The sequence below is a fragment of the Vipera berus genome, assembly GCF_964194415.1.
Source record: "Vipera berus genome assembly, chromosome: 9".
NCBI lineage: Eukaryota > Metazoa > Chordata > Lepidosauria > Squamata > Viperidae > Vipera > Vipera berus.
In genome coordinates this window covers 14,212,239-14,239,631 of record NC_138212.1, presented here as the reverse complement: position 1 = coordinate 14,239,631, position 27,393 = coordinate 14,212,239, and the positions used below count along the sequence as shown (strand labels likewise).

The window sequence follows — 27,393 nt, the reverse complement described above, 5'->3', positions numbered from 1 at the left end:
TTTTTATTCTATTTTATTCTATAGACAGGCAGAATAAAAGCCTACTAATTCAGATTAACGGAATCACTCATCTATAGACCTCCTTCCACCCCAAAACCCCTCTTACCCTTGTCCTTGTCACCCCACTGCCCCTTTTTAACTGTTTAGCTGTTCTGCCTTTTGTCCAGCAAAAATTGATGGCACTGACAGAGGAGAGTGAAGTTCATCAAGCAACAGACTCTCGGTCATACATACCATCTCACCCCGTCCTAAGAGAGCAGCATCACCACCTAAACAACCTCGGCCAGTTCTTACAGGACTTACAGCAGGGGGTCTTCAAACTTGGCCCTTTTAGGACTTGTGGACTTCAACTCCCAGAATTCCTCAGCCAGGCACGCTGGCTAAGGAATTCTGGGAGTTGAAGTCCACAAAGGGCCAAGTTTGAAAACCCCCGACTTACAGTCTTCCTACGGCCAGCGGCAGGGAACAATTTTCTTCCGCTCTCAATTTGAATTGGGGCGGAGGGGCGGGGCTAATGACTGAAGAGAGTTTCCATTGGACAACCACAGCCAGTTCTAATGTGAAGCTGAAGGCCAATAAAGAGACAGCGGGCCGGACGCCGCGAGCTGTTCACGGCCCTCGCGCGCCAGGGATGTCGTAAACCTCCTGCTGGCAACGGTTGCCGCGCACGCGCGGTGGCCACGAGTCCTGGCAGGCTTAAAGCCGTTCTGTATTTCGCTGGCGGTGGTCGCTAATCTTTTAAAGTTCTCTTAAGTGGAGGCGCGAGGGTCCCTTGGAGGTAATAATCAAAAGTTATCTTCTCCTTCTGGTTTAAAAGTTCCAGCCCTGAAGAGTTTCTCGTTTTCCTCCCCTCGGTGCTTCTGGAATTGACATCCTTTTTTTCTTTTCTTGGGGGGCGGCGAGAACTACAGTGCCCATCTTTCCTAGCCTGGGCTTTCAGTCTGGAGGTGACGGGAATTGATGTCCGATGGGTCAAAAGGGCTCCAGGTTGGGGAAAGCTGCTTAGTTTGGAGCATGGTCAGAGCTGGTGCTTAGAAGAGCTGGTGCTCTTTTTCCCAACGCAACAGGTTGCTTTGGGGAAGCACACAACACACACACACACACACACACACACACAAACATAGTTTGTCCCCAACTTGGGCCATCAAGCTCGTTGGAGAGCTACTCCTGGTATAACAATGCCATGAACGAATGATTTATACAAGGGGTCTTCAAACGTGGCCCTTTTATGACTTGTGGACTTCAACTCCCAGAATTCCTTAGCCAGCGTGCCTGGCTGAGGAATTCTGGGAGTTGAAGTCCACAAGTCATAAAAGGGCCCAAGTTTGAAGACCCCTGATTTATACTTACGACCACAATTAAGCCCAAAATTTCTGTGGTTTTAAGGGAGACAGTGGTTAAGTGAGTTTGGCCCCATTTATGATCTTTCATGCTACAGTTGTTAACTGATGTTAAGTTAGTTACCCGGTTGTTAAGTGAATCTGGCTTCCCCATTGATATTGCTTGTCAGAAGGTCACAAAAGGTGATCATATGATCCCGGGACACTGCAACTGTCATAAATACATGCCAGTTGCCGAGCATCTGAATTTTGATCATGTCACCGTGGGGATGCTGCAACAGTTGTGTGAAAAATGGTCATAAGCCAGTTTTTTCAGGGCCATTGTTACTTTGAATGGTCACTAAATGAATAGTTGTAAGTTGAGGTCTACCTGTCTTTATTTTATTGTATTTAAATGTATAGGCCATTCAATTCCAGCAAACTCTGGCTGTAGCACAAAATTAAACACATAAAAAGAGCTAAAAATATGGCCATATGTGTATATACTACTTTTCTTTCCCAAATCAAATCCTTATAGTTTTTCTCCCCACAATCATCCTATTGCTCTGGTCTCCCCTCCCCACTCCCCACTCAACTTTTTCTGGGTCCATAGAAGATACTCCAAATAAGTATGTATTATGAAACTTGAATTATTCAGTGGCTAGGTTCACACAGCATGTGTTAATTTATATAACACTGTAGGAGCTAAGCTTTATTTTTTGTTGATTGGGGCAATAAAAGTACTTTGATTATTTGATGTTTAGTTCAGTGGTTCTCAAACATTTTGGTCTCAGGACCCAATTTACATTCTTAAAAAAATCACTGGAAAGAGTTTTATTTAGGTAGCTTATATCTATCTGTATGCACTTTATTAGAAATTAAACCAGAGTTAAAATATTTTTTTGACTTTGCAGACCCCCTGGAAGAGTCTTAGGTATCCCTAGGAGCACACTGTGAGAAATGCTAGTTTACTATATTGTAGCAGTGTGAACTCAGTAATTGGATCAATGTGTTTTATGAACACAGCCAGTAAGCCACTCAAAGTGGCCCAGAGTGAGATGGGCAGCAAACAAATTTAATAATAATAAAAATGTTTTTTCAAGTTCAGTAGGATTTAATTCCGACTAAGTTTGGACAGAATTGCAGGGTCAAACAAGAACAGAAGACAACAAATTTTTCTGGCAATTATATAGATAATATACAAGCAATATTTACTCATTCCTTCCTTTCATGGATTAGGTCTATGTTGTCAGATTCATGAAAGGTTCATCCTTAGTTGAGAGAAATAAGTAATCTGTATATAATTAGCTGAATAATGGGGAAAGAATCCAAAAGTGTTGCCACAAGGTATAATACTGAGTAAATTGCATTGGGAGGAAAAAAGCTGTGATAATGATACAATAAATCTGTTGGTCTTTATAAACTGACACAATTTTAGCCATTTTTAAAAAACAGGACACTAAACAAATACCTTGGCTCATGATGTTTGCTATTGCATATTGACATGTTTTGCTATTCTCTGTTAATGTGATTGCAAAATTATGAGCCAGGGTTTTATCATCTACAAATTCTGTTGCGGAGTAGCAGACCAGAATTTAATTCAGAAGTCAGCTGATATGTAGCCTTCCTGAAGACTTTTTGAGTTCTGTACATTAATAAAAGCATCCTAGTGAAAGTGTCTTCCGGACATACATGAGATTTTGGGAAGGTTTCAGACCAGTTGGAGTGCTTTGATTCAGCTGCCCTGACCTTGGTCTGATTGCATCATAGCTTTGAAGAACAGATCCAAACAGAAATCTATGAAACAGTTACCAGAATTGAAGCTTGACTCAGGAAGATTGTTAGCTTTTTATATTTATCCAAGTGTTGCTCTTACGTTCAACTCCCTAGGTACCAATCTGAAAATTCCAGATCGATCTGTGGTTCTAGAGAGAACCTTTTATCAAAAATCAAGAATGGCTGCCTCTGGCGGAACATTTATTGGAGTTCCCTCATCAAGCAATAATGATGGTAAAATTTCACTTTAATCCCTTAATTCTTAGAATCCCTTTAATTTATTTTACTCCCCTTATTAGATGAAATTGTAAAAATCTTGAGATAAATAATGCACTCAGTGAGGACCAATAAATTGAAGAACAGCCCCAACAGTTTGTGCAGGTTACTACAGATTAGTCTGATCAGTTAGGTAGATCACATTCGGAGATTCATCCTCACAATTCTGTCTCCTCCATATATTATTAAGGCATGGAGATCTGAAAGGCAGTTTAATTTCATGTGTACAACTAAGTCTCTAAAAGCATTGTCTCCTTCTGCATGTGCTAGCCTTTTTTAAATATTTGGATGCCTTTCTCCAAATACTATTAGACATTAAGGAGCAAGTACTACTTAGTGCCAGGGATATTCTTCCCAGGAAGTATTATTTAGCGTCCCCCCCCCCCACAAATTTTGCTTGTTTTTCCTTTCAACTTAGAATTGATTCCTGGAATTGACACCAGTAAGTTCATGCAGTTTTCTTGACAATTTTTCCCCCAGAAATGGTTTGCCATTGCCTTCTTTCTGGGGCTGAGAGGGAATGACTGATCCAAGATCACCCAATTGGCTTGTGTGGCAGGATTAAAAGTCAGGTTTCCATGTTCTTAGTCCAGTATCTTAACCACTAGATCAGGGGTAGGCAACCTCGGCTCTTTTATGACTCATGGACTTCAACTCCCAGAATTTCTGAGCCAGCCAAGCTGGGTCAGGAATTCTGGGAATTGAAGTCCATGAGTCATAAAGGAGCCGAGGTTGCCTACCCCTGCACTAGATCAAACTGCCTTTCTCTAACAAATGTAGAGCACTAAGCTACTTTTCTGCATTGCCTTCTTGGACAAATTTTTGATCAATCCATTTTTCTCACATTTTTAAAATGGATTTTAGCAGTTTATCTGAAGTTAACTTCACAATCAACTTGCATTCTTAATAATCTGATTTGGTGTTATATATACATTTGAAATTCATATGGTGAATCTCGTGAGAGGGAAATACTGTGAGAACACCATGCTCCTTGCAGTTTAGCATAGCTGCTGTTGTTTTTCCTGTACTGAAATCTGAGAGTTGCTAAGAATAACTTCATACATCCATTTAGTTAGCTCTGGTATTCCTATGTCAGTATTTTCTGCAGTCAGCTCCTCCTTATCCCATATAATGATTGGCAAAAACATACCCTTGTTTTCAGAAGAGCCTGATGCCAACATAGAACCATTTACTGCATTTTCATAACAGTAACTAGTTAACTGCTTCCTTGGAATAGCAGCCTGTTCCTTTATATATTTGAAAGAAGTGAGGATTTCAATTCAGTGGATGAGAATATAATTAAGATCTCAGTTCCTGATTCCTAAGTAAGTTTTGACATTTTCTAAAGCTTTGTGTTTTATGAGTAACTAGAATGCTACATGATTACAAAGTCTCATTTAATCTTAAAGGCTTAATCTGATTGCCTGTCTAAATTATTATTATTAAATTTATTAAATTTTGCCTGTCTAAATTATTATTATTTATTAAATTTTATTATTAGTCATAACACTTTTGACATTAAGAAAGCTAACTATTATTATTATAATTACTATAAGCAGTAATTATCTATTCTGAGCAATTTTCTACATACAAAAGCCAGGGTAAATGAATTATCAGCTGGTCTGTAAAGTTTTGTTTTTAATTCCCGGATTGTTTTTCTTTTTCTTTTCTAGCATCTAGCAATCTCAACTATGGTTCTTCATTTCAACCCATCAAAACCCAGGTGGCCATTCCTACAGCTCATGTCATGCCCTCCACATTGGACAGATCACCTTGTCTAGCAAGTGAATCAAGCAGTCCTCAGACCACTTTGGCGTCCTCCCTGCCAACTTCACTGGGTGACACAGGAGGACTGATGTCCAGCTATGACTCTGATACTCTGAGGCAATCCCAGGTGATCAGCCGGAATTCTCTTTGTCTGAATCAGACTTCGGCAGAAAATGGTTGCAATCAATCCTTGTTTGGTAGTTCTGGTCAGTCAGGTGTGGAATGTGTTCAGAAACCTATCAGCCTAGATGCTGAAGTTACCCATTCTGCTTTTCTGGATAGGCATTCTCTTGGTCCTTGGTCCCAACTCCAGATGTACACTCCGGGCACTTCAAATAGCACTGTTGCTGGCCTAGAAAAAGAATCCAATAAAATACTGCAGAATACTAAATGCTCAACAGATCCCAACAGAGTCTGTGGAAAGCAAGTATCCTTGGGACTTAATGCTCCTAGTATGTATTCCACCCTTTTGGCTGCTGAATCTCAGACATCGAAGCAGGAAGCTTGTACACTACATCCACATGAGAATTGTGCACACAGTGCCTGGAAACATCTGGATTGTGTTCGACTGCAACTTGAACAGATGCATGTAAGTTATTTTAACCTCTGTCTGCATGTGTAGGTTTTCTCCTTGTAACTTTTCTGCTAGGGCTCATCAGTATGTGGACCAGAGCTAATGCTGTTGCATATAATTCAAAGAGAGCAAATGCTGATGGAGGAAAGTCCTTAGAAGTATTAATTAATTTAAAAGCCTAATTATGCTCTGGAGAAATAATCCCCTAAGTGCAGAATCAAACCTTTAGGAAAGAAAACAAGGACTTAACGGTTATTACAGTACTACTATGCTGTAGATTTAGCTTTATAGGCTTTTGAAAAGTGGTGGCGCTGCACATTTTCAAGGAGAGGTTGCAGGTAATATGGGCAATAAAATATCATTAAACACGAATCAACAAAAAAATACAAGTATACAAGATAAAAAGGACAAGTATAAGAAGTGGAAAGAGGGGCACATAACTAAGGCAGAATATCAGCAAATAGCCCGTGCCTGCAAAGATGAAGTGAGGGAAGCTAAGGCTCAAATGAACCAAGGCTTGTAACCAAAGTCAAAAATAACAAAAAAAGCTTCTTTCAACATATAAAAAAACAAGAAAAAAGTTAAGGAAATGATTGGTCCATTAGTGGGGGAAAGTGGCAAGAAAGTGACAAGCAACAGGGATAAAGCAGAACTATTTAACTCGTTTTTTGCATCTGTCTTTACACAAAGGGAAAAAACAGTCCAACCTACCAAAACCAGTGCCATAAAAAACAGAATAGAAACACAAGTTAAGATAGGCAAGAAAATGGTAAGTGAGCACCTGTCAGCCTAGACGAGTTGAAATCACCAGGACCAGATGGATTACACCCCAAAGTTCACAAGGAACTGGCAGACGTGATCTCAGAACCACTGAACTATATTTTTCAAAGATCCTGGAGCACTGGGGAACTATCAGAGGACTGGAAGAGAGCTGATATAGTTCCCATCTTCAAAAAAGGGAAAAAAATAGATCCAGGAAACTACAGACCTATCAGCCTGGCCTCAATACCTGGGAAGATTCTGGAAAAGATAATCAAACAACAAATCAGTGCATTTAATTGGCTTTTATTGACTTATGAGAGGAATTACAGAGGTGGATAACTTTCTCAGTTAGCTTTTCCCCATACATCACTCTGTGAATCCATGTATTGATTTCCAGCTCTCAGTTAGAAATATGAAAAAATAAATGCTATTTAACTATTTTACTGAAAGCTGTCATATGTTCCCTTTTAGACTTTCCCTTGGTTGAAAAAAAAATCACTTCAAATGTTAATAAAATAGTATCAAGAGTGCATCACTGGAAATTGGATATAGACTTCTTTTACAGTGTTGTACAGTAATTATTTTAGCCAACTTCATATATAGATAGATTCAGCTAAGAGGAACATTCACCTGCAAAATCCAGTGATCGGTCCAGAGCCATATTAATGATATTATTTATATTATTGTACATTATTACAATTTCATTTTAGATTGTATTTTATTACAATTTCATCTTAAATTCTATTTTATTTTAATTCCATTTTAAATTGCCTTTATCAAATTTTAGTAACAATTTGTTGCTGGAACTTTGCACTTTGATATGGCCCAAGGGCTAATCAACGATCAATAAAGACTAAAAAAGAAATTATTTATGTCAGCCCAAATGCAACATTAATAAGCCAGAACCGAACTATTGAGAATTAGATGTAGTTCAAATGAATTCAAGATTGCTTTATTGAGTTAAATGTTGCTGCTGTTGACTTTTATTTTCTGGACGGAGTGACTTATTAACTTGTTTGAAGGAGCCCTGCCATATAAAAATGCATTATCTTCTAGATATGCAAGGTAATTGTTTGGTGCTTTATAGTGGCACACAATGATGTGAAATTATGTCTGAGAGATTATATATGCCTGATGGTGTTTGGATGTAGACTGAAATAAGAATTTCCATGTTTTAACACATGGAGGAGAGAAATATATATATACATACAAGGCATATAGCAAGGCATATTCAAATGACTTGACAAATATTTAACACATGCATAAAGGTAAAGGTAAAGGTTCCCCCGCACATGCGTGCTAGTCGTTTCCGACTCTAGGGGCCGGTGCTCATCTCCGTTTCAAAGCCGAAGAGCCAGCGCTTGTCCGAGGACGTCTCCATGGTCATGTGGCCAGCATGACTAGACGCCAAAGGCGCACGGAACGCTGTTACCTTCCCACTGTAGTGGTCCCTATTTTTCTACTTGCATTTTTACGTGCTTTCGAACTGCTAGGTTGGCAGAAGCTGGGACGAGTAACAGGCGCTCACTCTGCTACGCGGCACTCGGGATTCGACCCGCCAAACTGCCGACCTTCCGATCGACAAGCTCAGCGTCCTAACCCACTGAGCCACCGCGTCCCTTACACATGCATATATATATATAAATATAAACATAACCTTCCTTCCCCCCTCCCCGAAGAAATATCTAACGCTGACTTTCTCTTTGAGAATTGAATCTCATGCCTTGTCTCTGTCATAATTCCAGCTGCAAAATAAAGCTGCCTGTTACTATCCTTTGGTGAACAGTACTTCGCTGCACACACTTGATCCAGCTCAGTGGATTGGCATTGCCAACACAAATGAGAATTTGCTCCTGGAAAAAGAAATTGTCATTGACAGGTAGGAAATTAAACATTAGTTTACTTTCTAGATTTTCTTCACTAAAAAGTAACAATGTTTAGATTGTATTTCATATTGATAGAAAAGCAAACATTGTAATCCTAGGCACAATAAACTTCGCTGAATAGTCTTCAACTTACTTATGAGTGGCTAAACTTAGGCTGTTTATTTCCGTGGAAGAAATTAAATGGTTCAAGACTATTTTTGCCCCAAAACCAAACAGTTTTGGTGTTTGCTGTGTCAAAGACCTACTGGGGAAGAACACTGATTTTTAAGAGAGGTTTTCTTCCTTCTCTCTATTAATTAAAAAGGACGTGCGTGGCTTCTTCTGGTTACACTAAGATGTAGCTTGTCTTTTAACTAGGATAACAAAGCTTTTGCTTCTAGGGTGAGTTGTGATTTCTCTTGAGTGCATTTAATTGGCTTTTATTGACTTATGAGAGGAATTACGGAGGTGGATAACTCTTTCTCGGTTAGCTTTTCCCCATACATCACTCTGTGAATCCATGTATTGATTTCCAGCTCTCAGTTAGAAATATGAAAAAAATAAATGCTATTTAACTATTTTACTGAAAGCTGTCGTATGTTCCCTTTTAGACTTTCAATTTTGTCAGTGTTAACATACTGCACGGGTTTATTCTCATAGGCAGAGACAGCACATTTCCCAGCTGGAGCAGAAACTGCAAGAAAGTGAAATGCAAGTCCACAGTGCCCTCTATGGCCACCCTGCTCCTTATGGAGATATGTATCTGTTCAGAATGCAGGTAACCCCTTATAACTGGTGGTGCTGGAAATATGCTATTGGGAAAAGAATTTTAAATTAAATGTGGGATTGGAGGAGGCATGAGTGAAGAAGAGACATGATCTATAGCTGCTCCCTCGGGAATCTTTAATTTCTGCAATTATTTTTTTTCTTTTAAAATCCCTTTTATTGGGGTGGAGTCAGGGTGACTGAATGGAGCTGAGAGTTTACTGGCCAGATGCCTTTCCTGACACTTATGCGGAGTTCGCAGTGGATATTTTCTCTTTGTGCCTTGATAGAGAAACATCTGCCACTGCCTAGGATTGAACTCTTAGCCTCCTGAGTATGAGGCGAGCATCTTCACCTCTAGGCCAACGTGCCGCTCTTTAATTCCTGCAATATTGGCTAAAAATTTGTAAAAAAAAGTTATCTGCTGACAGGGATGTAGAGTGCTTTTTTTTCTAAAACAGTGTACAGGTGTTTCTAGTTCCCTGAGCATTGGAGTCTGCTTGATTTTCTGGTGAGCACACAGGAAAATCCGATATTTTGTTTGTCCTTCAACTATTGATGTGTTTCTCTTCTTGTCCCCAGTACTTATTGAACTCACATTGAAAGTTGTTTGAACAATTCTTCAGTGATTATGAGTATGGACTTTAGAAGACGTTTGGGCTATTACTATTTCATTTAATATCTTTTGCAGGAGCTACAGAGAGAGAATATATTTTTACGGGCTCAGTTTACCGAAAAAACGGAATCTCTCAATAAGGAAAAGATTGAATTGGAAAGGAAACTGGCTGCCTCAGAAGCTGGTATTAAACAGATCCAGGAGAATCACAAAGAGATCATACAGAAGCATACAGTAGAATTGAAGAAACAAGAAGAAAGGGTAGGCTTTTTTGGATGAAGCCCCAACAGGTCTCCCAGTATCTGCTTATTTACATAGGAATGCAATTTTTTTTGTGATATTTGATTCTTCTAGTATTCAAACTTCAAGCTTTGATTCATTTCACCTCCTATTGTATAATAAAGAAGTGCTATGGGAAGTGATTTGTAGGAGCTAATAAAGGAGCAAAAGGTAAAGCATTAACATTTTCCCAATATGTTTGCACTAAAGATAGACTGGAGTATTACAGTTCTTCAGGTTTTTAGCAGAAAGCTAAATCTCTGCTCTTTATGTAATGCAAAATATAGAGTTGAGTTCCACAGCTATGTTTCTGCAAAGTATGATTTTTTTAATGTAGGGTTCACTTCCTTTTGTTTTACATAATAGGTCCATTAGGTACTTGAATAGTTTTGAATTATGGGCAATGCCTTTTTGCGTCCGAAATTAATAATCGAAAGGGCTGCTACCTCCCTCTGATATTCTATCCTGCAGGTCAAGTCCAGAGACAAGCACATTGAGTATCTGAAAAAGAAATGCCAAAAAGAATTGGACCAAAAGCATGAGAAGCAGCAGAGAATTGAGACTCTGGAACGCTATATTGCTGACTTCCCAGTATTGGAGGATCATCGAAAACAAAGTCAACAGGTAAGAGGGCACCTTCTGCATGCAGCCGGCTTTGAAGAGTAGCTGGATAGTGTAGACCTGCAAGCTTGAACAGAATAAACGTGTTAGCTTTGTGAATAGACCAACTGCTAGAAGGAATTTCTTTTAAGTCTGATATATGTGTGTGTTCTCTCTTCCCCCCCCAAAAAAAAAAATTAGTTAAAAGAATCTCAGCAGACAGTTAGCACTTTGCAAGAAACAGCGACTACACTTGAAAGGGAGCTAAGAGATGTTCGCACTGACTGTCGAGAGAAGGAGCTACAGCTAGAAGTGCAAAAACACAAAGAAATGGAACTGCTTTCCACAGTGCGCAGGTAACACCAGGAAAGTGGGGGGAAACGAGCGTTGGCTTCCAGGATAAACTAGAAGTACATTGTGCTGCTTGGCATTGAAGCTTTCCTACAAATAAGCACAGCAGGTCCGTACAGGAGAGACTAAGTAACAGGGAAAGAGGTGGGAATAAGAAGAGTGAGGTTCTTGACAGGAGAATATCCTATGAAGAAGAGTGACTGAAGTATGTTTAGCCTTAAGGAAAAAAACGATAGAGGAGATGCGGTAGCATTCTTTAAACTCCTTCACTTAGAAGCAGATCAAGAACTATTCTCTCTCATTCCAGAGTGCAGGATATGGAATGATGGTTTTTAAGTTACAGGAAAGCAGATTCATTGGCATTTTAGAAAAGATTGTTAATGGTAGTTGCGGTTAAACTGTGGAACTGCTTATCCAGAGAGGTGGTTGTCTCCATTTCGTTGGATATCTGTTCTATGCACGCAGAGCCTAGACAGCTCACCTGTTAATGGGGATTCCTGCACTACGCGGGCCAAATGGCCCCTTTCACTCCTGATTCTTGGGGTGGGAAGTGTACTGAGAGGAGAAAAGAGCCTTGAATGCCAATTGTGACAAGCAATATATGCCTCATGAATCTATAGCGAATAGTCCTTGGACAGAGGCATTCACAGAACCCATCAGATTTATCAAAATGACGAAGGGAATGGCATGGCACAATTCCCATCCGTTTTGTAAGTTGTGTGTCATCGTGGCCTATGTACAAAACAGGCAGAATTTGCATTGTTTTGGCATGACGCTTTATTTCATAATTTGTCCTACTTTGTATGGATACCTCTCCCCAGAGAGAGGAAGGCAGAAAATGACTATAAAGTCAAAAAAGCATGTGGGCGTAGCAGTCCCAGAAGATATTACAGGTAGTCCTTGACTTACAACTGTTCATTTAGTGACAGTTCAAAGTTACAATGGCACTGGAAAAAGTGACCTATGACAATTTTTCACACTTTCACACTTATGACCATTGCAGCATCCCCATGGTCACATGATCAACATTCAGAAACTTGGCAACTGACTGATATTTGTGACGGTTGCAGTGTCCTGGGGTTATATAATCACCTGATAGGCAAAGCTAATGGGGAAGCCAGATTCACTTAACAACCTTATTACTAACTTATCAGCTGGAGTGATTCATTGAAAAACTGGCAAGAAGAGTTGTAAATTGGGGCAACATTCACTTAATAAATGTTTCACCTAACAGCAGAAATTTTAGACTCAATTATGGTCATAAGTCAAGAACTGCCTGTATTATATATGAGTTTTTTTCTCTGGGGAAGGATAATTCTTTTGGGGGGGTGTTTATCTCTCCTTCTAGCACATGCTTTTCCCTAAACTGGATGCCCCTCCTATTTATTACACCTTTTAGGACTCACTTCTTTCTGAGGCATCTTACAAAAATCAGCCTCAGGGCATTTGGTTTGGGGGGTGGGGGAGGGGGAGCAACCAAACTGTGGATCAAGCTTTGATGGCATCTTTATTGCCTGCTTTCACCACGTTTTTCCTTGAATAGAGTGGGAATTCGGTAACGCTGGTAAGAGAGCCTGCCTTGTTGCTTAGGCTTGATTGTGAGAATGGATGGGCATAGCTTTAAGACAGTGTTAGCTTTTGGACAATTTCTCACAGATATGAAACTTCAACATGCACAGAATCAGGACCAAAGAGTCTCTTCAATCATTGGGGTTTCTTTGCATTGGCTCGGGTTTTTGGAATGGAGCAGTGTTTTTAATTCGTTTTAGAGACATAATTATGAAACCCCCTTTCAAAGGACCAGCTTCTAAAGTTCATTTCGTTTAATGAAAACTTCCTGTTTCTCAGCTTACAAGATAAAATGCAGCAGATGAAGCCCTCAGTACCTGAAGATTATGCCCGAGAGATAGAGAGAGAGAAAGAAGAAAAAGATGCTCTTCACAAAGAACGTGATCTTCTCAGGAAGGTAACCCCAAAGATGAGATTGGAGCTCTTAGGTGGGCGTCTACTCTGTATTGAGTAGAAGACCGGCATTTCTTCTTTATAGCGATATTCTATATTACACTCATTGATCAGGCTGGGATGTACTTGGTCCATTCAAAAGGACCATAAAGGATCAAAATTTATACTCACATTCACTTAAAATAAACATACCTGGGTTCCACATTGTCTTGGAAGATTAGCCAGTGTCTTGAGTGGAATGTCTGTCTAGTTTATTTTAACCCTTTTAGAAAAACCATAAATAGGTTTTTTCTCTGTTTCCTGGTGGTCTTCTCTTTATATATCCTCTTCACCCAGTTTTGTTCTCCCTTCCCTTCCTCAGTGCATTTTATAGAAAACCTGATTTTAAGTCAATCTTAATAATAATTCAATTATTATTAAACTGCCTTTTTAGTATAGCTTCTGTTGGATGTTTATATATGCATTCACATACGACGCACATTTATGGGAGAGGTGAATGTTTTTAGGAGAATAACGTAAAGCTAAGCATTGTATAGATTTGATGTGGGTTTTTTTCTTTGTTCTTTCTCTTTGGATAAATATTGTTTATATCTGTTTTCTGTGGTGAACACAAACGTTTGGCAGCTTACCTTTTCCTACAAATATGATTTTAAACTAAGGCTACATTTCATGGGATTTGCAGTAAAGTATCTTCTCTGAAAGGATCCATCTGTTATGCTACTTAGCATTTTGAGTATGTGGAATTGTCCTCACGAGTAAAACTTTTCAAGTTCTTTAGGCTAGAATGATCATGCACAAATGTAACACATGCTTTTGAGCACATTCCTTCAACAGTAGGTACATCTGCCGGAAGATGTATGGGAACATTTGATCATTTTAATTCTTTTTAGATTGTGGAAAATCAGAAGAAGAAGCTGGATCATTTATCTTCACAAATAAAGGTGAGCTCCTTATTGAAGCATTAAAGGTGAAACTTCTAGTTGAAACAAAACACAGCCAGGAACATAATCTCAATTTGTCTTCGTTTTGTGTTCCAGGATCTGGAGGAACAGGTTGCCCAGGATGATGGTACAGCCCAGGCTCTGAGAGCAGACGCCTTGAAGCAGGAAAATGCATCGCACCAGCTACGCAGAGCTGTGAAAGAGGTAGCTTTTTTTAAAAAAAACATGTTGGCAGTTTAACAATTCCAATAATCAGATTGTCTGATTCTTCACACTAGTTTACCACTGTAGTTTTTCTTTTTGCATAGTGTGTTTCTTATCCATCTTGATTTTTCCCTCAGTTCAAATCTGTAGCCCAATTTGAACTTTCCCTCCTAATTAGTTCAGAAGTGCATAACCTTTTCTCAAATTAATGCCTGCGCTTTGCCTTTGAGTAGGATATTAGGGACCATACTATGAAAAGAGTAAAGCAAAGAGGAAAAACTCCATTTGATTTAAATTTAATTAAAACAGAATTAAGTTAAAAAGAATGCTATTTCTCTCTATGTGTTAAATAATTTCTGTCACTTCAGAGTAAAAACGAACACAGTTTAGAGGGATTACATAAGACTTGGAAAGTGCATATAGTCCCATGATTCAAAGTCTTTTGACCAGCACATGCACTATCAGTGTTTTGCATTATCGTAAGTAAGGTTGTGGTTCTGCTAGGGCTTGTTTCCACAATTTTGTTGTCCTTATGAGATGTGATTTACATCTAGTGCCATCTTGCTGCTAGATTTTCTTCTTTGATAATACAAACAACGTAGTAAAAGAAAGCTGGGTGGAGATTCTTTGATCTCCTGGAGATGCGGATCTCCAGCTGAATCCAGCAAAAGTTGGATAGTGGATGAAGCAGCACAATCCACATTTTGCTTTTCCCCGCTGCTCTAAATAGTTTGTGGGAGGCAAGGGGTTGGACTGCAAACATCTGTGGTCCCGAACCATCTGAATAAGTGAAACAAATCAATCGCAAAGATCCATAGAATATATGCAAAGCACCTGTAACTCCTTCATTCTCCTACATTTTGTAAGCTAGGACAATCTATACCAGTGATGGCGAACCTTTTAGAGACTGAGTGCCCAAACTGCAACTCAAAACTCACTTATGTATCATGTGCTGGGTGCGCATGGCCCATTGGGTGGGCGTGGCTGTGATGGTAACGGCAGACTGGGTGGGACTAAAAAGTTCAATCAATCAATTCCAACTTTGCAAGATCTTTTTTTTTCCCCACAAGAAGTTGAAATTGATTGATGGAACCTATTTTTGCACATGGTGGTGGAGGTGTAAAGTGTAAAGGTTTTATAAAACCCAGCTGAAGGCCTAGGACTGGGGCAACGGCGCACGTGCCCACAGAGGGGGCTCTGCGTGCCACCAGTGGCACGCATGCCATAGATTCGCCACCACGGATCTATACCAATTCCCTCTTCCTTGAAATGTATCTAAGGAGCATTATTAAAAGTATGCTAAATTAACTTTCCTATTATAAGAAATTTTTTTTTGTATCTTTGACCTCATTTACCCATTAATCAAAAATAGATTGCATTTGCTTCTTGGGGTGGGGAAAAGATGACAAATTAAACTGTCTCCAAATTGCAAGTTCTGTTCTGTGCAGCAAGGCATAAATGTATTGGAATGTCTCCTGTCAGAATACTTACAATAATTTCCACTTTTCTTTGTAAGACCACTATTTTCTCTGGTAGCACAAACACCAATAATCTAAACTTTGTGTTTTTCCTGCCTTGTAGAAACCAAATATCCTGTTCCTGCAGCTGTAACTTTTCATTCTCCCAGCAGTGTGATGGTTAGCCTATAGCCTTATACTATGCTAAAGAGTGATCTCAGAACTAAAGGGAAAAGATACAGATGTACTTTCTGATGTGCAAGTTCCAAAACATCCTGTGGAATCATGACTAGTGAAGAACCAGGGAACATTTTTGAAAGTCCTGATTTTTTACATCTAATTTCAGCTGTCTGCCCAGAACCAAGCACTGATGGAAAAAAACCTGACTTTACAGGAGCATCTCCGGCAGATGGAGCAGGGCCAGATGCTGTCAGGTGAAACAGCCAGCCTGACTCAAGAGCTGCATAGTGAACTAGCCAGCTGCCTACAGGACTTGCACTCTGTCTACAGTGTGGTTACTCAGCGGGCTCAAGGGAAAGATCCCAATTTGTCGTTGCTGTTAGGCATTCACAGTAAGTCATAGGAGCCTATGTCCATAGTGAGAGGTTATGTTTGTAATACTTTGGGATTGTAATACCCTTGTAGCTTTCTCAGCATGGTGTCCACAGCAAACCATGACACCACCTACCCAGTGACACCCTCGTGCAGCTCCTCCCATGACTTACTTGGGTCCTGATAATCTGACTCAACTCTCCTAAGTCACGGCACTTGGATGATTACGTCATCATATACATTTTCTCACTTGCTGTTCTTGCCCTCCACGTAGACACCCTTATGTCCTACCTTGCCAATTGATGTTCTTTAATCGCACCTTATGGAAGTTAGGTAAAATCTAACTGATAAAATGTTCCCTCCACTCTATTTAAGCATGATTGCTTCTTGTGGATCTCCGTAGATTTTTCCCCTGTGTAGTGTTTCAAAATTGTGATGTAATAGTTACATTTGTGATATTCTGCACTATCCACCTAACTCCAAACTACTTGGAGGTGGTTCCCATGATCATTAATAACAGTTTTAAAAACTGCATTTAAAAAAACCAAAAAAGGAGAAAAAACCCCAACTTCATAGCTGTTATAGGGATTTGATGCCAAATCCCAATGCTGATTTTTCAATGGAAAATTACTGTAATTAATCTGAGAACCTTCCTCTGATTTCACAGCTGTACATTGTTCTGTTCAACAAGAAGCAGATTTGTCGAAACCAGACACGCTGGCAAAGAAGCTGGAGGATGTAAAACAGCTGCACAAAGAGATTGAAGATTTGCGGACTGCTATCTCAGACAGATACGCTCAAGATGTGGGTGATAACTGCATTACACAGTGAAGGCCAAAAAAGCGGAAGATGAGAACTAGGTTTGTAGATCAGTGAAAGCTGCTGCAGGGTGAGTTTTCAGAAGATCTTTATAACCTGTTGAGGTGAAGATGCTTTTCATAACTGGAAGTCAGATGTTCTTGTGACAGGAAAGCTCTCTGAGGAAAACGAGCCAGTAAGGGTATGGCGAAAATGTTTTTGTATATCTGCAATTCTGGATCTCATTCCTGTTAGCAGCTGTAGTCAGGAAAGTGTCTGCCAGCATTCATTTCTGTAATTTATGGCAGAAACATTTTTTCAGACACTACAATCATGGAGACTCTTTTTCTTTGTAATGTAATTGCTGCAAGGTTGCGAAAGCTTTGATGAGTTTGGATTGAATATAAAATGGCAGAAAAACTGAATTGGCTGTGATAAAGGAATTCTGAACAGTGAGGAAAGATCTGTCTTGGTAACAGATTTTTGAAATTTCTAAGATAATCTTGTACGGTACTCAATTCCCCCCCCCCCATTCCTTCCTGAAACTAGAAATACGATGAAATTGCAGAAGGCATTATTGCATTTCTCCTTAAATGTTTTAGATCTCCAAAGCCTGTGCTGGTTCCCCAGGTTTCAGGATATGATCCCTGCTAATGGCATGGACACTTTCAATGTCAGTGTGCCCTTATGGGTTCATACGTTTTCAATGCAGATGCACTTTTTAAACTATATTTTCATATCACTGTTCTCTATGCAAACATTAACTTGACATTCTAGAATGTATGAATTCAAATGTTGAAATGCCTTAATTCTCCTAGAAATAAACCTTTGGAAAGAGAAACTGTATTTTCATATTGCTGCAAAGTGGGCAATCAGGTTTGTACACAGTAATAGAATTACAGGTTGATTTTAAAACTAATCCTTCTGTGAAACAGGAAGGTGCTAATTTAAATGGTTTGTCCTTATGACTGAACAGATTAATGCTCATTTTTCTACAAGGCTGTAATATGGAAAAGTCTCTTTAATGCTGTGCCAGCATTAATCAAGCATTCTTCATTCTTTTGATCACATTCTTTTGATTACAATCCCAGCGTGTAGTATTTATTTAAGTTTGTGAATATTTGGGTAATTTAGTAAACAGATTGCTTATGATAAACTACTTCATTTAGTGGTGTATCCTCTAGGCTGGCTGTAATCAATGCTATTTTTTCTTTGAAACAATTTATTTTTGACAACCCCTTGAATCTTTCTTCATATAATTAAGGTGGGTATTTATCATTACCCTAGGGCAGGGGTGTCAAACTGCCGGCCCACAGGCTGGATGCGTCATGTCGAAACCACGCCCACCCCATTCCTGGCAATGGAAAAAAAGTCACAATACGTTGCAACATGTCACGTGACATTGCAAGTTTGACACCCCTGCCCTAGGGTCCTAGGTATTCCAATTTCCTTTTTTTGAATGAAATTCACTTTTTCCCTATCTGCTCATTCTCTGGAGGACTTTCTTAACTTATATAGATTCAACCCATGATATTTTAAGTATCTTTCAAAATCTTTATTTCAGACCCTTCTATTCTGATTGTTATTTAATCGCCCATAGTTACTGAGGGTCAAGCAATATATAAGTAACATAATTAGATAAACAAAAAACTAAAATCATGCCTGCCAATTCTTTAGCTGGTGCTGACCTTCATAAACATGGAGTTCTTTATTTTTATTTTTATTTTATTTTAATCCCATTTATATCCCGCCCTTCTCCGAAGACTCAGGGCGGCTTACAATTTAAGCACAAACCAATGTGCTTAGCAATAGCCTTCATTCTATGTATATGCCTGCTTATTAGGGCTTTCCCCCCGCCCCCAGCGGCATTATTACAAAGTCAGCTTATTGCCCCCAACAATCTGGGTCCTCATTTTACCTACCTCGGAAGGATGGAAGGCTGAGTCAACCTTGAGCCTGGTGGGACTCGAACCTGCACTAATTGCAGGCAGCTGGTGTTACTTAAGGAGGCATTAGCCCACTGCTCCACCAAGTTCTTCCCAAGAGTTTAAAATGTCATAATATATCGTAGTAGTTTGTATAAACCCAAGCAATCTGTCCTTTTGTAAGTATTATTTTACATGTTTCTTTTTTAAAAAAACATGTGAAACATAACAGCTTATAAAGTTCTAATCTTAAAGCTGGGAGCAAATATATTATTTTTCCAAAAGTTACTTTTGCCTCTTCAATCCTACCCTTTATGCCCGTGCTTCAGTTCCATCCGTCATTAAAACAGAACCCAAGTATTTGTACTGCTCCACTTTCTGTACTTACTTTCCTACAATTAGTTCATGGATTTAATTTTTGCTGAATAACTATTTTTGTATTAGTTTTATTCAGTTAACCTAATTCAGTACATTTGTAAACAATTGTTGCTATTTGGTAGTAAACTATCTGGACTGGTAAGTTTATTTTGCCACTTATTTTGTCTACTTTATTGACATTCTTCTAAAGCTTTAGAATATATATTAAATAGGGTGATAATGCACATCCTTGTCATAGTCCATACAGTAATTGACATTTGTTGGTTTGCAGACAGCTACTGTATTTCCCAAATGCTGATACACTCCAGATGCAAGACAATTGTAATAACTAGTATTCTATAGTTTGACAACTACTATCGTTTAGTAAAAGTTTAATTTAAAAAAGAGGGAAAATTTGTAAAGCTATGAGCAGAAATTGTGACAGAAGCTGCTTTTTTTGTCAGCATTTGGCAGAAAATTTGACCTGAAGTTTCTGTATAGGGAATATTTTAGGGATATAATATTTCATTGTGCTTGCAGATAAGGAAAAACTGTTTATATGCTGGTTATTTTTATTACAAAGTAGAGCTTTTTTCTTTTTTATAAAATACACCCTTAATACAAGGATTGCACTGTGAAATTGTTGTTTACTACACAATTTCTACATTATGTTTTTACCAACCTCAAACTAGGAATATTTCCTTTATGGAAAAAGTACAACTGTGTTCATTGTTTTAACATATTTCTTTCAAAAGAAATTAAATTTATTTTAAAAGAAAAAGAAACAAGTTCTTTGTTTTGGTAGAGTTTACCTAGTTGCTTTTAATCAAAGTACATGGAATGTTGGACCTAATGACACTCTTAAATGATAAATTTAAAAATGTATTTTTATTGAAATTGTACATATTTTTTATTGATGCAAACTCAGTATAACAATAAAATTGCTGCAAATAAATTCAGATTCGAAATATTTAGGCAGGAAAAACCAAAGGTACAAGTACAGATAAGGTGAGACCTGGCTTAAAACAGCAACGGAGGGACCTTGGAGTCCTAATGGACGATCACTTGACTATGAGCCAGCAGCGTGCAGCAGCAGCCAAAAAAGCTAATACAATCCTGGGTTGTATAAACAGAGGCATAGAATCAAGATCACGCAAGGTATTAGTACTGCTTTATAAAACCCTAGTAAGGCCACACCTGGAATACTGCAGCCAATTTTGGTCACCATATCACAAAAAGGATGTTGAGAGTCTGGAAAAAATTCAGAGAAGAGCAACTAAGATGATCCAAGGTCTGGAGATTAAAACATAAGAACAACGGCTGCGGGACTTGGATTTGGTTAGTCTAAAGAAAAGAAAGAGAGGAGACATGATAGCAGTGTTCCAGTATTTGAGGGGCTGCCACAAAGAAGAGAACACGTTATTCTCCAAAGCACCAGAGGGCAGAACAAGAAACAATGGTTGGAAACTGATCAAAGAGAGAAGCAACCTGGAATTAAGGAGAAACTTCCTAATAGTGAGGACAATTAACCAGTTGAACAGCTTGCCTCCAGAAATTGTGGGCGCTCCATCACTGGAGGTTTTTAAGAAGAGGCTACAGTCACTTGTCTGAGATGGTACAGGTCCTCCTGCTTGAGCAGGGGGCTGGACTAGAAGACCTCCAAGGTCCCTTCCTGCGCTATTCTAACGGCGAACGTATAGTAGTAGCCTAGTTACCTAAGAAACAAGTAAAATAAAGATCCCACCGTGGCTATTTTTACAGCTGCCATCAGGTTGACTCAGCCTTCCATCCTTCCGAGGTAGGTAAAATGAGGACCCAGATTGTTGGGGGCAATTAAGCTGACTTTGTAATAATGCCGCTTGGGGGTGTGTGTGAAAGCCCTAATAAGCAGGCATATACATAGAATGAAGGCTACTGCTAAGCTTGTAAGCCGCCCTGAGTCTTCGGAGAAGGGCGGGATATAAATGGAATAAAAATAAATAAATAAATAAATAAATAAATATTCCACCTTTGCTAATAAAACGAGCTGAAAATAGGGAGGTGGGGGATTGCTGAGCAGATGCAACAACCAGGGACACAAATAAGCATCAAGAATTTGTCAAATAATAAAAAAGCAAAGCATTTGCAGTACAGACTTCGCGATTAGCGGAACAACGACTTTGCATCCACCACGGCTGACTTTCTACACAAAGGCACGGAGAAGCGCCGCCAGTTGATGGGCCGGAGACCTGCCGCGCCTGCGGACGCCCCCTTCCTTGGCCGCCAGCCCAGCGGCGCTCTGGGCGGGGGGGGGGCGCTCCGGAAGAAGGGCGAGGAGGCCGGGCCCGCGGCTGCAGCTGCGGCAGAGGAGGACGGCGGGCTCGGCGTCTTCCGAGAGCCCTCCGGCGACGGAGACTCGAGCCTGGCGCGCCGCCCGTTCCGCATGCTCGCGGCCGCTCGCCCCATTGGCCGGGCTGCGATCACGTGCCGGCTGGGCTCGGGGAGAGGGCGGAGCCCCGCCCACCGCTTCGCTTCCTTCCCCGTTCGTCCATCCCTCCCTCCGTCCGTCCGTCCGCCCACCGGGCAGCCTAGCGAGAGGGAGCGGCTGGAAGCGACGAGCGCCATGGCCTGTCTCACCATCTACAGCACTTCGGTGACCGGCTCTCGGGAGGTAAGCCCGGCGCAGCCCCCCGCCGCCGGTGCGAGAAATCGGTGCCGCCCCTTTGCAGCATTGCGCTGCCTGCGAGGGTGGGGGGGGTCTTCTTCGTCCCCTTCCTCCGGTGGCGGCTGCCTGCGCCCTCCGCCCCAAGCGATCCTGCTCTCGCTGCGCTTTCGCCTCCCGCCAGCCAAGGTCTTCCAGATGTGCTCGTCTCTTCCTCCTCCCAGCCAGCACATCTGGAGGACGGGGCTGTCCGTCTTTCCTCTTGGCTTCAGACGGGCTCCTCTTCCCTTTAGGCTCCTGGCGAGGGTGGCTCCCTGGCCCTTCCTCCAAGTGTAAGGGGAGCACTCACTCCTTCTCGGTTCCAAATTCCCCGCCCACGCCAGTGGAGACACTCGAGCGAGTCGAGGAGAATCTGCACGGGAAGAAATCCGATGGTGTGACAAAAGGGAGAGAGGGTGGGTCTTCCTTTACCGAAGGCTCTTTCCCCACCCCCGAGGCGTGGGGTCTTCCTTGCCTCTGCTGGGGGCCTGCCATCTCCTTCATCTCTAGTGGAGGATTCTGCCTCTCTTTAGCTAGGATGGGATTCACTCACTGGAAGTATGCTGCCTCTGGTTCTTACTATGACAGTTGCCTTGATGCCGTGGGATCAGTGCAGGATGATTCACCCTCTTTCCCCTTTTCTCTTCCTTTTCCCCACTGGTGTGTGTGTCCCACAGATCAAATCCCAGCAGAGTGAAGTGACCAGGATCTTGGATGGAAAGAATGTCAAATACATCCTGGTGGATATCTCCCAAGACAATGCTCTTCGGGAAGAAATGAGGACCAAATCAGGCAACCCCAAAGCCATTCCTCCCCAGATTTTCAACGGGGACCACTACTGCGGGGTGAGTGGCCTCTGGCATGGGGTGCTAACAGGTGCTGTATTTTACATGACAGTTTGGGAAACTTTTCCCCCCGGGACCGTAGTAGCAGCTTTAATGTTTTGCATCTCATTACGAAGGAGCCACTTGGATGCATCCTGGTTCTTGTGGCTATTCACTGTGCCTTTGTGTTAATGTGTTAATGCCAACAAAGCTGCAGACTTGTCCAGGCAATCGCCTGGAGTCAAAACTGACTCAAAGGTAAATACACACACACACACACACACACACACACACACACACACACACTTAGAGGTGCCCACTAACTCCACAACAAAATGGGCTGGCTGGTTTCATGTTTAGTTCAAAATAAATGTACTTTGAAATAAATGTTTAAAGATGTTTAATTGACTTAAATGTATAGTCAAGGATTTCTGGCTGTCTGGCCTTCAACAAGAACATAAAAAAATTGGAGGTGGATAAAGGACCAATCACAATCGTGGTAAATGTGTCTTTGAGTCACTCTCAATCTCCTGGCATGGGAGTATCTATGGATTTGGCTACAATACAGCTGTGGTTTTGCCATTGCCATTAACTTTTTTTCCAGGGTGTGTTTTGTTTTTAACTTCCCAGTCTTGAATTTCCTGGTGAATAATATGCCCATCCCTGCTTGATCGATTTTTTTTCCCTTTTGTAAAGATCAGCCAAGTTTGTCTAAGTGCTGCCATCTGGTGTCTCTCACTATTGTTTTACATTAATTGCTCATTTCTTGGCTTCATTGCTTCTTTTGCTTTTAACCTGGACTTTGTTCAGTTCTGTTGGCCCTTTAAACCAGAATTAATGTTGCCCTTCTGGCTGTACTCTCCATGCATGTTGGCGTTGTATTAACCAGAATTACAGCCAGACTCTTGGCTAAGCAAGCTGGAAATTCTGGCTTTTAATAATTCTTGTAGTTTTACATAGAGGCTAGTCTACAATCATACAATGGAATACTGGCTCTGGTAGCCTCATTTGATGACTAGGCCAAGATTTCAACATTAATGCTAAATGAATGAATGGCCTGCATGACAAGAGCTGTGCATGAAGTGGCTCAGAGTAACAACTCCTTATGTGTCATATAACCGTGCCATTTTGTATTATTTACAATGGTGAAAGGAAGCTTCTATCCTTCCAAATATTGCTAAGTTACAACTCCCAGCATCCCTCAATATTGGCCATGCTGGTGGGGCTGCTAGGAGTTGTAATTCATCAACATCTGGAGGGGTTCTGCATCTGGAGGTTTAGGCTCCTCCAGCAAATGTTTAAATGACTTTTTGTCAACAGTCCCTTTTCAGATATGAAGTGTAGGGCAACACTTGCTATTTCCAAACATTTTTAATAGCACCTGCTACAGTGAAAGGCCTTGAAGAAGTTAAAGAAAAGGTGTAATCTTGCTGAGATTGGCATGAAATTTGACAGGGAATATTGCTAAAACAGGGAGGGAAAATCCCACTTCTTTCTGTACATTTCCATACCCTTTTAGGTGCTTATTACAAAATGTCTCAGAATGTAAAATGAATAATTAATGTAAGGGCGATGAAGAGTCATTTGGTTTGCTGACAGCAGGAGGAAATATTAATAGACTCTAGTGATGCATCTCATCGAGAGGAAAATGAATATTGACTCGTCTAAATTGTGTTATGCTCTTCAGCCATTTCCTGACAAAGTCAGAAGGACATTTGCAGAAGTAGCAACCCTTTGGGTTTAAGGATACTCTCCTTTTCCCTCTGCCTGAAAGTATCTCTAAAAATCTCTAATTCTGTGCCTTAATTTGGTGACACTTGATACTGACAGGTGCCATAATGCAGGTTAAAAAGCATTTACTGTCATTTGTGGAAGTATCATACCAGAGTGATTGCTGGCCTCGTTCTATGGAAAAAAAGGATTTTTCAGACATTGCCTAGTATTTATGGACTCTTATCAATGCTGAAAGATGCAGGCCTGTCCCTGATACTTGGGCCACATCCTGGGGCATAGTTCATAGTGGGGAGTGACTCAGTTTGTATCAGACAGAATAGCTATGAAAGGAAGACAGCAGAGAATATTCGTGGCTTTCACAGTAGTTGTGACTGGATACACACCCAGGCTGATGTCTGAGCCAGAAGACCAACAAGCCATTTAGTTGAAGGTTTCAGGTGTTTCTCCTAGGGATTCTGCAGATGTTTCCACCAAATTGTTGTTTTCATATGATAGAAGGGGAAGAAATACATGAAAGCAGTAGCATCAACTGTACTTAAGCAACTGTAAGTATAATTGTATTACCTGAAACGTTACTTTTGACTTGTGATTAACCTCTCAGTTGTTAAGTGAAAATAAGTATCTGGAGAGGATTACAAAGGGAAAGGGCTATATAATCAGTTCTGATGCACAAGAACTGGTCTTTAGCTGAGCTTTGAATATTCTGTAATGAGGGCTGTTCTCCTGGTTTGGCTCCAGAGGCAGTTTTTGGTTTGATGCTAAGACATTCTTAGCCTTTCATTGCATATGTCCCTATTTTTTTAGTTTATTTCTCTCCCACCTGGCAGGACTACGAACTGTTTGTGGAAGCAGTCGAACAGAACACCCTGCAGGAATTCCTGAAGTTAGCCTGAGCTTGCTTCTTCCCTGTCCCACATGACAACCATCCAGGACTTGGAAATTCTGCATTCCAGATGGATCACCTCCTCAGTGATTGTCAGCTCTGTGCGACCAACTTCTTCTCCAACTGCCTCTGAATTGCGTTCCCTCTTTCACTGCGGTCTCCAAAGACCTGGCTCGTTCCTTTGAATGCAGCTGGGCCTGTGTCCTCGTGCCTATGGGGGCAGACTGATGCTAATCTTCTAATTAAGGACCTTGGAAAGCAGAGCTTTCCCCTACCTTTCTGTTCCCCCCACCTTCCGCCCCCTTTTCTTTTTCAAGCTCAGACTGCCCTGAGTGTTAAAAGGGAAGAGCTGGTTGCTTCTTCCCTTCTTATCACCATACGTCCTTCAATATGCAAAATGTCGGTTCTTGTAGTTCCTCTTTCATTTTAACCCAGGAAAGAGAACAGCAGATATCTGCTCTTAGTGGGATTACTCTTGTCTAGCAATGCCAAAAGTGCTGCAGATGGTTTTGTGCTCCCGTTGCCTTCTCTGCCAGTGGTTAGTAGGGTGAGCAGGTGTATGTATCTGTCTTAAAACATGGTGATGTGGCTCAGTCTTTCTTAAAGTGGTTCTCGAGGGGGTGGCAAGAGCATTTCTCCCAGTCCATTAGTGCTTTTTTCCTTATGTCCCAACTGGCAATGGAAAACTCTTTCCTGCTCCCCAAGAGGGGAAAGTAATTTCCACTCTATTCTGGCCTTAGCTGTTTCGTGCGTCCCCTTTTTTGGAACTGGCTTTCTGCAAACTTGGACCAAGTGCATTTTCTTTTCTTTTTTTCTTTTTTAATTTCTGAAAGCAAAATTTATAAACAGCCATGTTTTTGTTAAGATGCCATTAAATATTGCTAAAAACCTCCCATCACAGTGGTTCTGTGCTTTTTTTTTAAAAAAAAAGTGGTCTAGTTGGAGACAGAAATTGGATGCCACTCTGTTTATTTATTTGGAAATCTGTTTTCTAACTCTTAGCAATTCAATTACTTTCTTTGTTATACTTGGGCAATATTGGGGGGCAGTGGGGGCGGTGTTTTAGAAAAAAAAATCCAGAATGTGTCAGAAGAATAACAGAAATATAACGAAGTGTTTGGTGCAACTGCCTCCTACAGCAATATGCATCTGAAATAGGGCGTTTTGCAATCATTAGGGGCAAGAAACATGGAATGTAAGACTAAATCATTGTACTGTTTTGTGGTGTGAAAATTGTCCCCTGTGTCTAGGGTTCAGTAGCCAGTTTCATTTCCAGAAAAGAGACTTTCCATATTTCTCTAGCGCTGAAGTATGAGGCAATGTGCGAGGTTGGCTTTTAGTGAAAATAATGCAAAAGGGACAAGAAATAGGTAAATACTTGACAGCATTTCTCAAGGTCCTTAATGCATCCTGCCCTCTTGCTTTAAAGACCAATCACCATCATTCTCTTTGCCTCCTAGAGAGGGGGACCTAGTAAATATAAAAACATCAGCTGCTGTTGCACTTCACAATTGTATAAGTTGTGAAAAAGAGCTCCCTTGTTCATCGATGAGTACATGTTACAGTATTCATTTTTCCCCACCCATACTAAGTGTAGGTGGGAAGCTCAGTTGGACTATGACTAAATTGGCTTACTACAAATTCCCTCTTGTATGCAGACAACACTGCTTTGGTTACATACAGAAAAACATTCAGAGAATGAGTCTATTGTTCGAGTAGAGAAAGGGGGGAAAAAGAATCACATTGGAGTACAACATGCAAAACCAAAATTTTAAATCATATTGGGCTTGGCTTGTTATGTAAATTCAATTAAGTTATTCAGAATACCATGGTTGAGCAAATTTTGGCTGAGCATGCTGTATTAATGAGGGCATTGTCCAGTAGGAATATTTTGGGTGTTTATGGTCCAAATAGCATCACACAGAATACTTTCTAAAAATCCTGGTGAAAACCCAGCATCACTATTTTTGAACATCAGGAGATTGGCGTCGGGTCTTGGACACCAGAAGCCAATTTACTGGGCAAAATACAATGGCAAATGGCAAAATACTTGCTCTGGCATTCTTAGATTTTTATGGATTCTAAAGCTTCACCCTCAATTGACTATTAGGCTTAGCACATCTGTT

The 27,393-nt window shown here is 40.6% G+C and overlaps 2 protein-coding genes and 1 long non-coding RNA gene across 3 annotated transcripts; 2 read left to right on the top strand and 1 right to left on the bottom strand.

The window, feature by feature from the left end:
• The first annotated feature begins 689 nt into the window (after positions 1 to 689).
• CEP85 (centrosomal protein 85) lies at positions 690 to 20,068 on the top strand. Its single transcript, XM_081335041.1, has 13 exons — positions 690 to 778; positions 3,210 to 3,329; positions 5,045 to 5,727; positions 8,220 to 8,353; positions 9,000 to 9,117; positions 9,796 to 9,981; positions 10,471 to 10,623; positions 10,801 to 10,955; positions 12,799 to 12,916; positions 13,803 to 13,853; positions 13,950 to 14,057; positions 15,861 to 16,086; positions 16,734 to 20,068. The coding sequence occupies exons 2-13, from the start codon at positions 3,275 to 3,277 to the stop codon at positions 16,895 to 16,897; spliced, it is 2,151 nt and encodes a 716-aa protein (XP_081191167.1). The 5' UTR covers positions 690 to 778; positions 3,210 to 3,274; the 3' UTR covers positions 16,898 to 20,068.
• Positions 17,055 to 21,294, bottom strand: LOC308672275. Its single transcript, XR_014027381.1, has 3 exons — positions 21,155 to 21,294; positions 20,162 to 20,922; positions 17,055 to 17,156 (listed from the first exon to the last, which is right to left on the bottom strand). It is a non-coding gene; the product is annotated as an uncharacterized lncRNA (long non-coding RNA).
• A 52-nt stretch (positions 21,295 to 21,346) lies between these two features.
• SH3BGRL3 (SH3 domain binding glutamate rich protein like 3) lies at positions 21,347 to 26,162 on the top strand. The gene is made up of 3 exons (XM_081335044.1): positions 21,347 to 21,796; positions 22,504 to 22,671; positions 25,212 to 26,162. Exons 1-3 carry the CDS (start codon positions 21,362 to 21,364, stop codon positions 25,275 to 25,277), a joined length of 669 nt encoding a protein of 222 aa, XP_081191170.1. The 5' UTR covers positions 21,347 to 21,361; the 3' UTR covers positions 25,278 to 26,162.
• Positions 26,163 to 27,393: the final 1,231 nt, after the last annotated feature.

Coding starts and splice junctions, on each gene's coding strand:
- CEP85 (XM_081335041.1), top strand. CDS start 3,275: ATGGCTGCCTCTGGCGGAACATTTATTGGAGTTCCCTCATCAAGCAAT. Junction 10,624..10,800: donor ATCGAAAACAAAGTCAACAG/GTAAGAGGGCAC, acceptor AAAAAAAATTAG/TTAAAAGAATCTCAGCAGAC. Junction 16,087..16,733: donor GTTGCTGTTAGGCATTCACA/GTAAGTCATAGG, acceptor CTGATTTCACAG/CTGTACATTGTTCTGTTCAA.
- SH3BGRL3 (XM_081335044.1), top strand. CDS start 21,362: ATGGGCCGGAGACCTGCCGCGCCTGCGGACGCCCCCTTCCTTGGCCGC. Junction 21,797..22,503: donor CGGTGACCGGCTCTCGGGAG/GTAAGCCCGGCG, acceptor TGTGTCCCACAG/ATCAAATCCCAGCAGAGTGA. Junction 22,672..25,211: donor ACGGGGACCACTACTGCGGG/GTGAGTGGCCTC, acceptor CCCACCTGGCAG/GACTACGAACTGTTTGTGGA.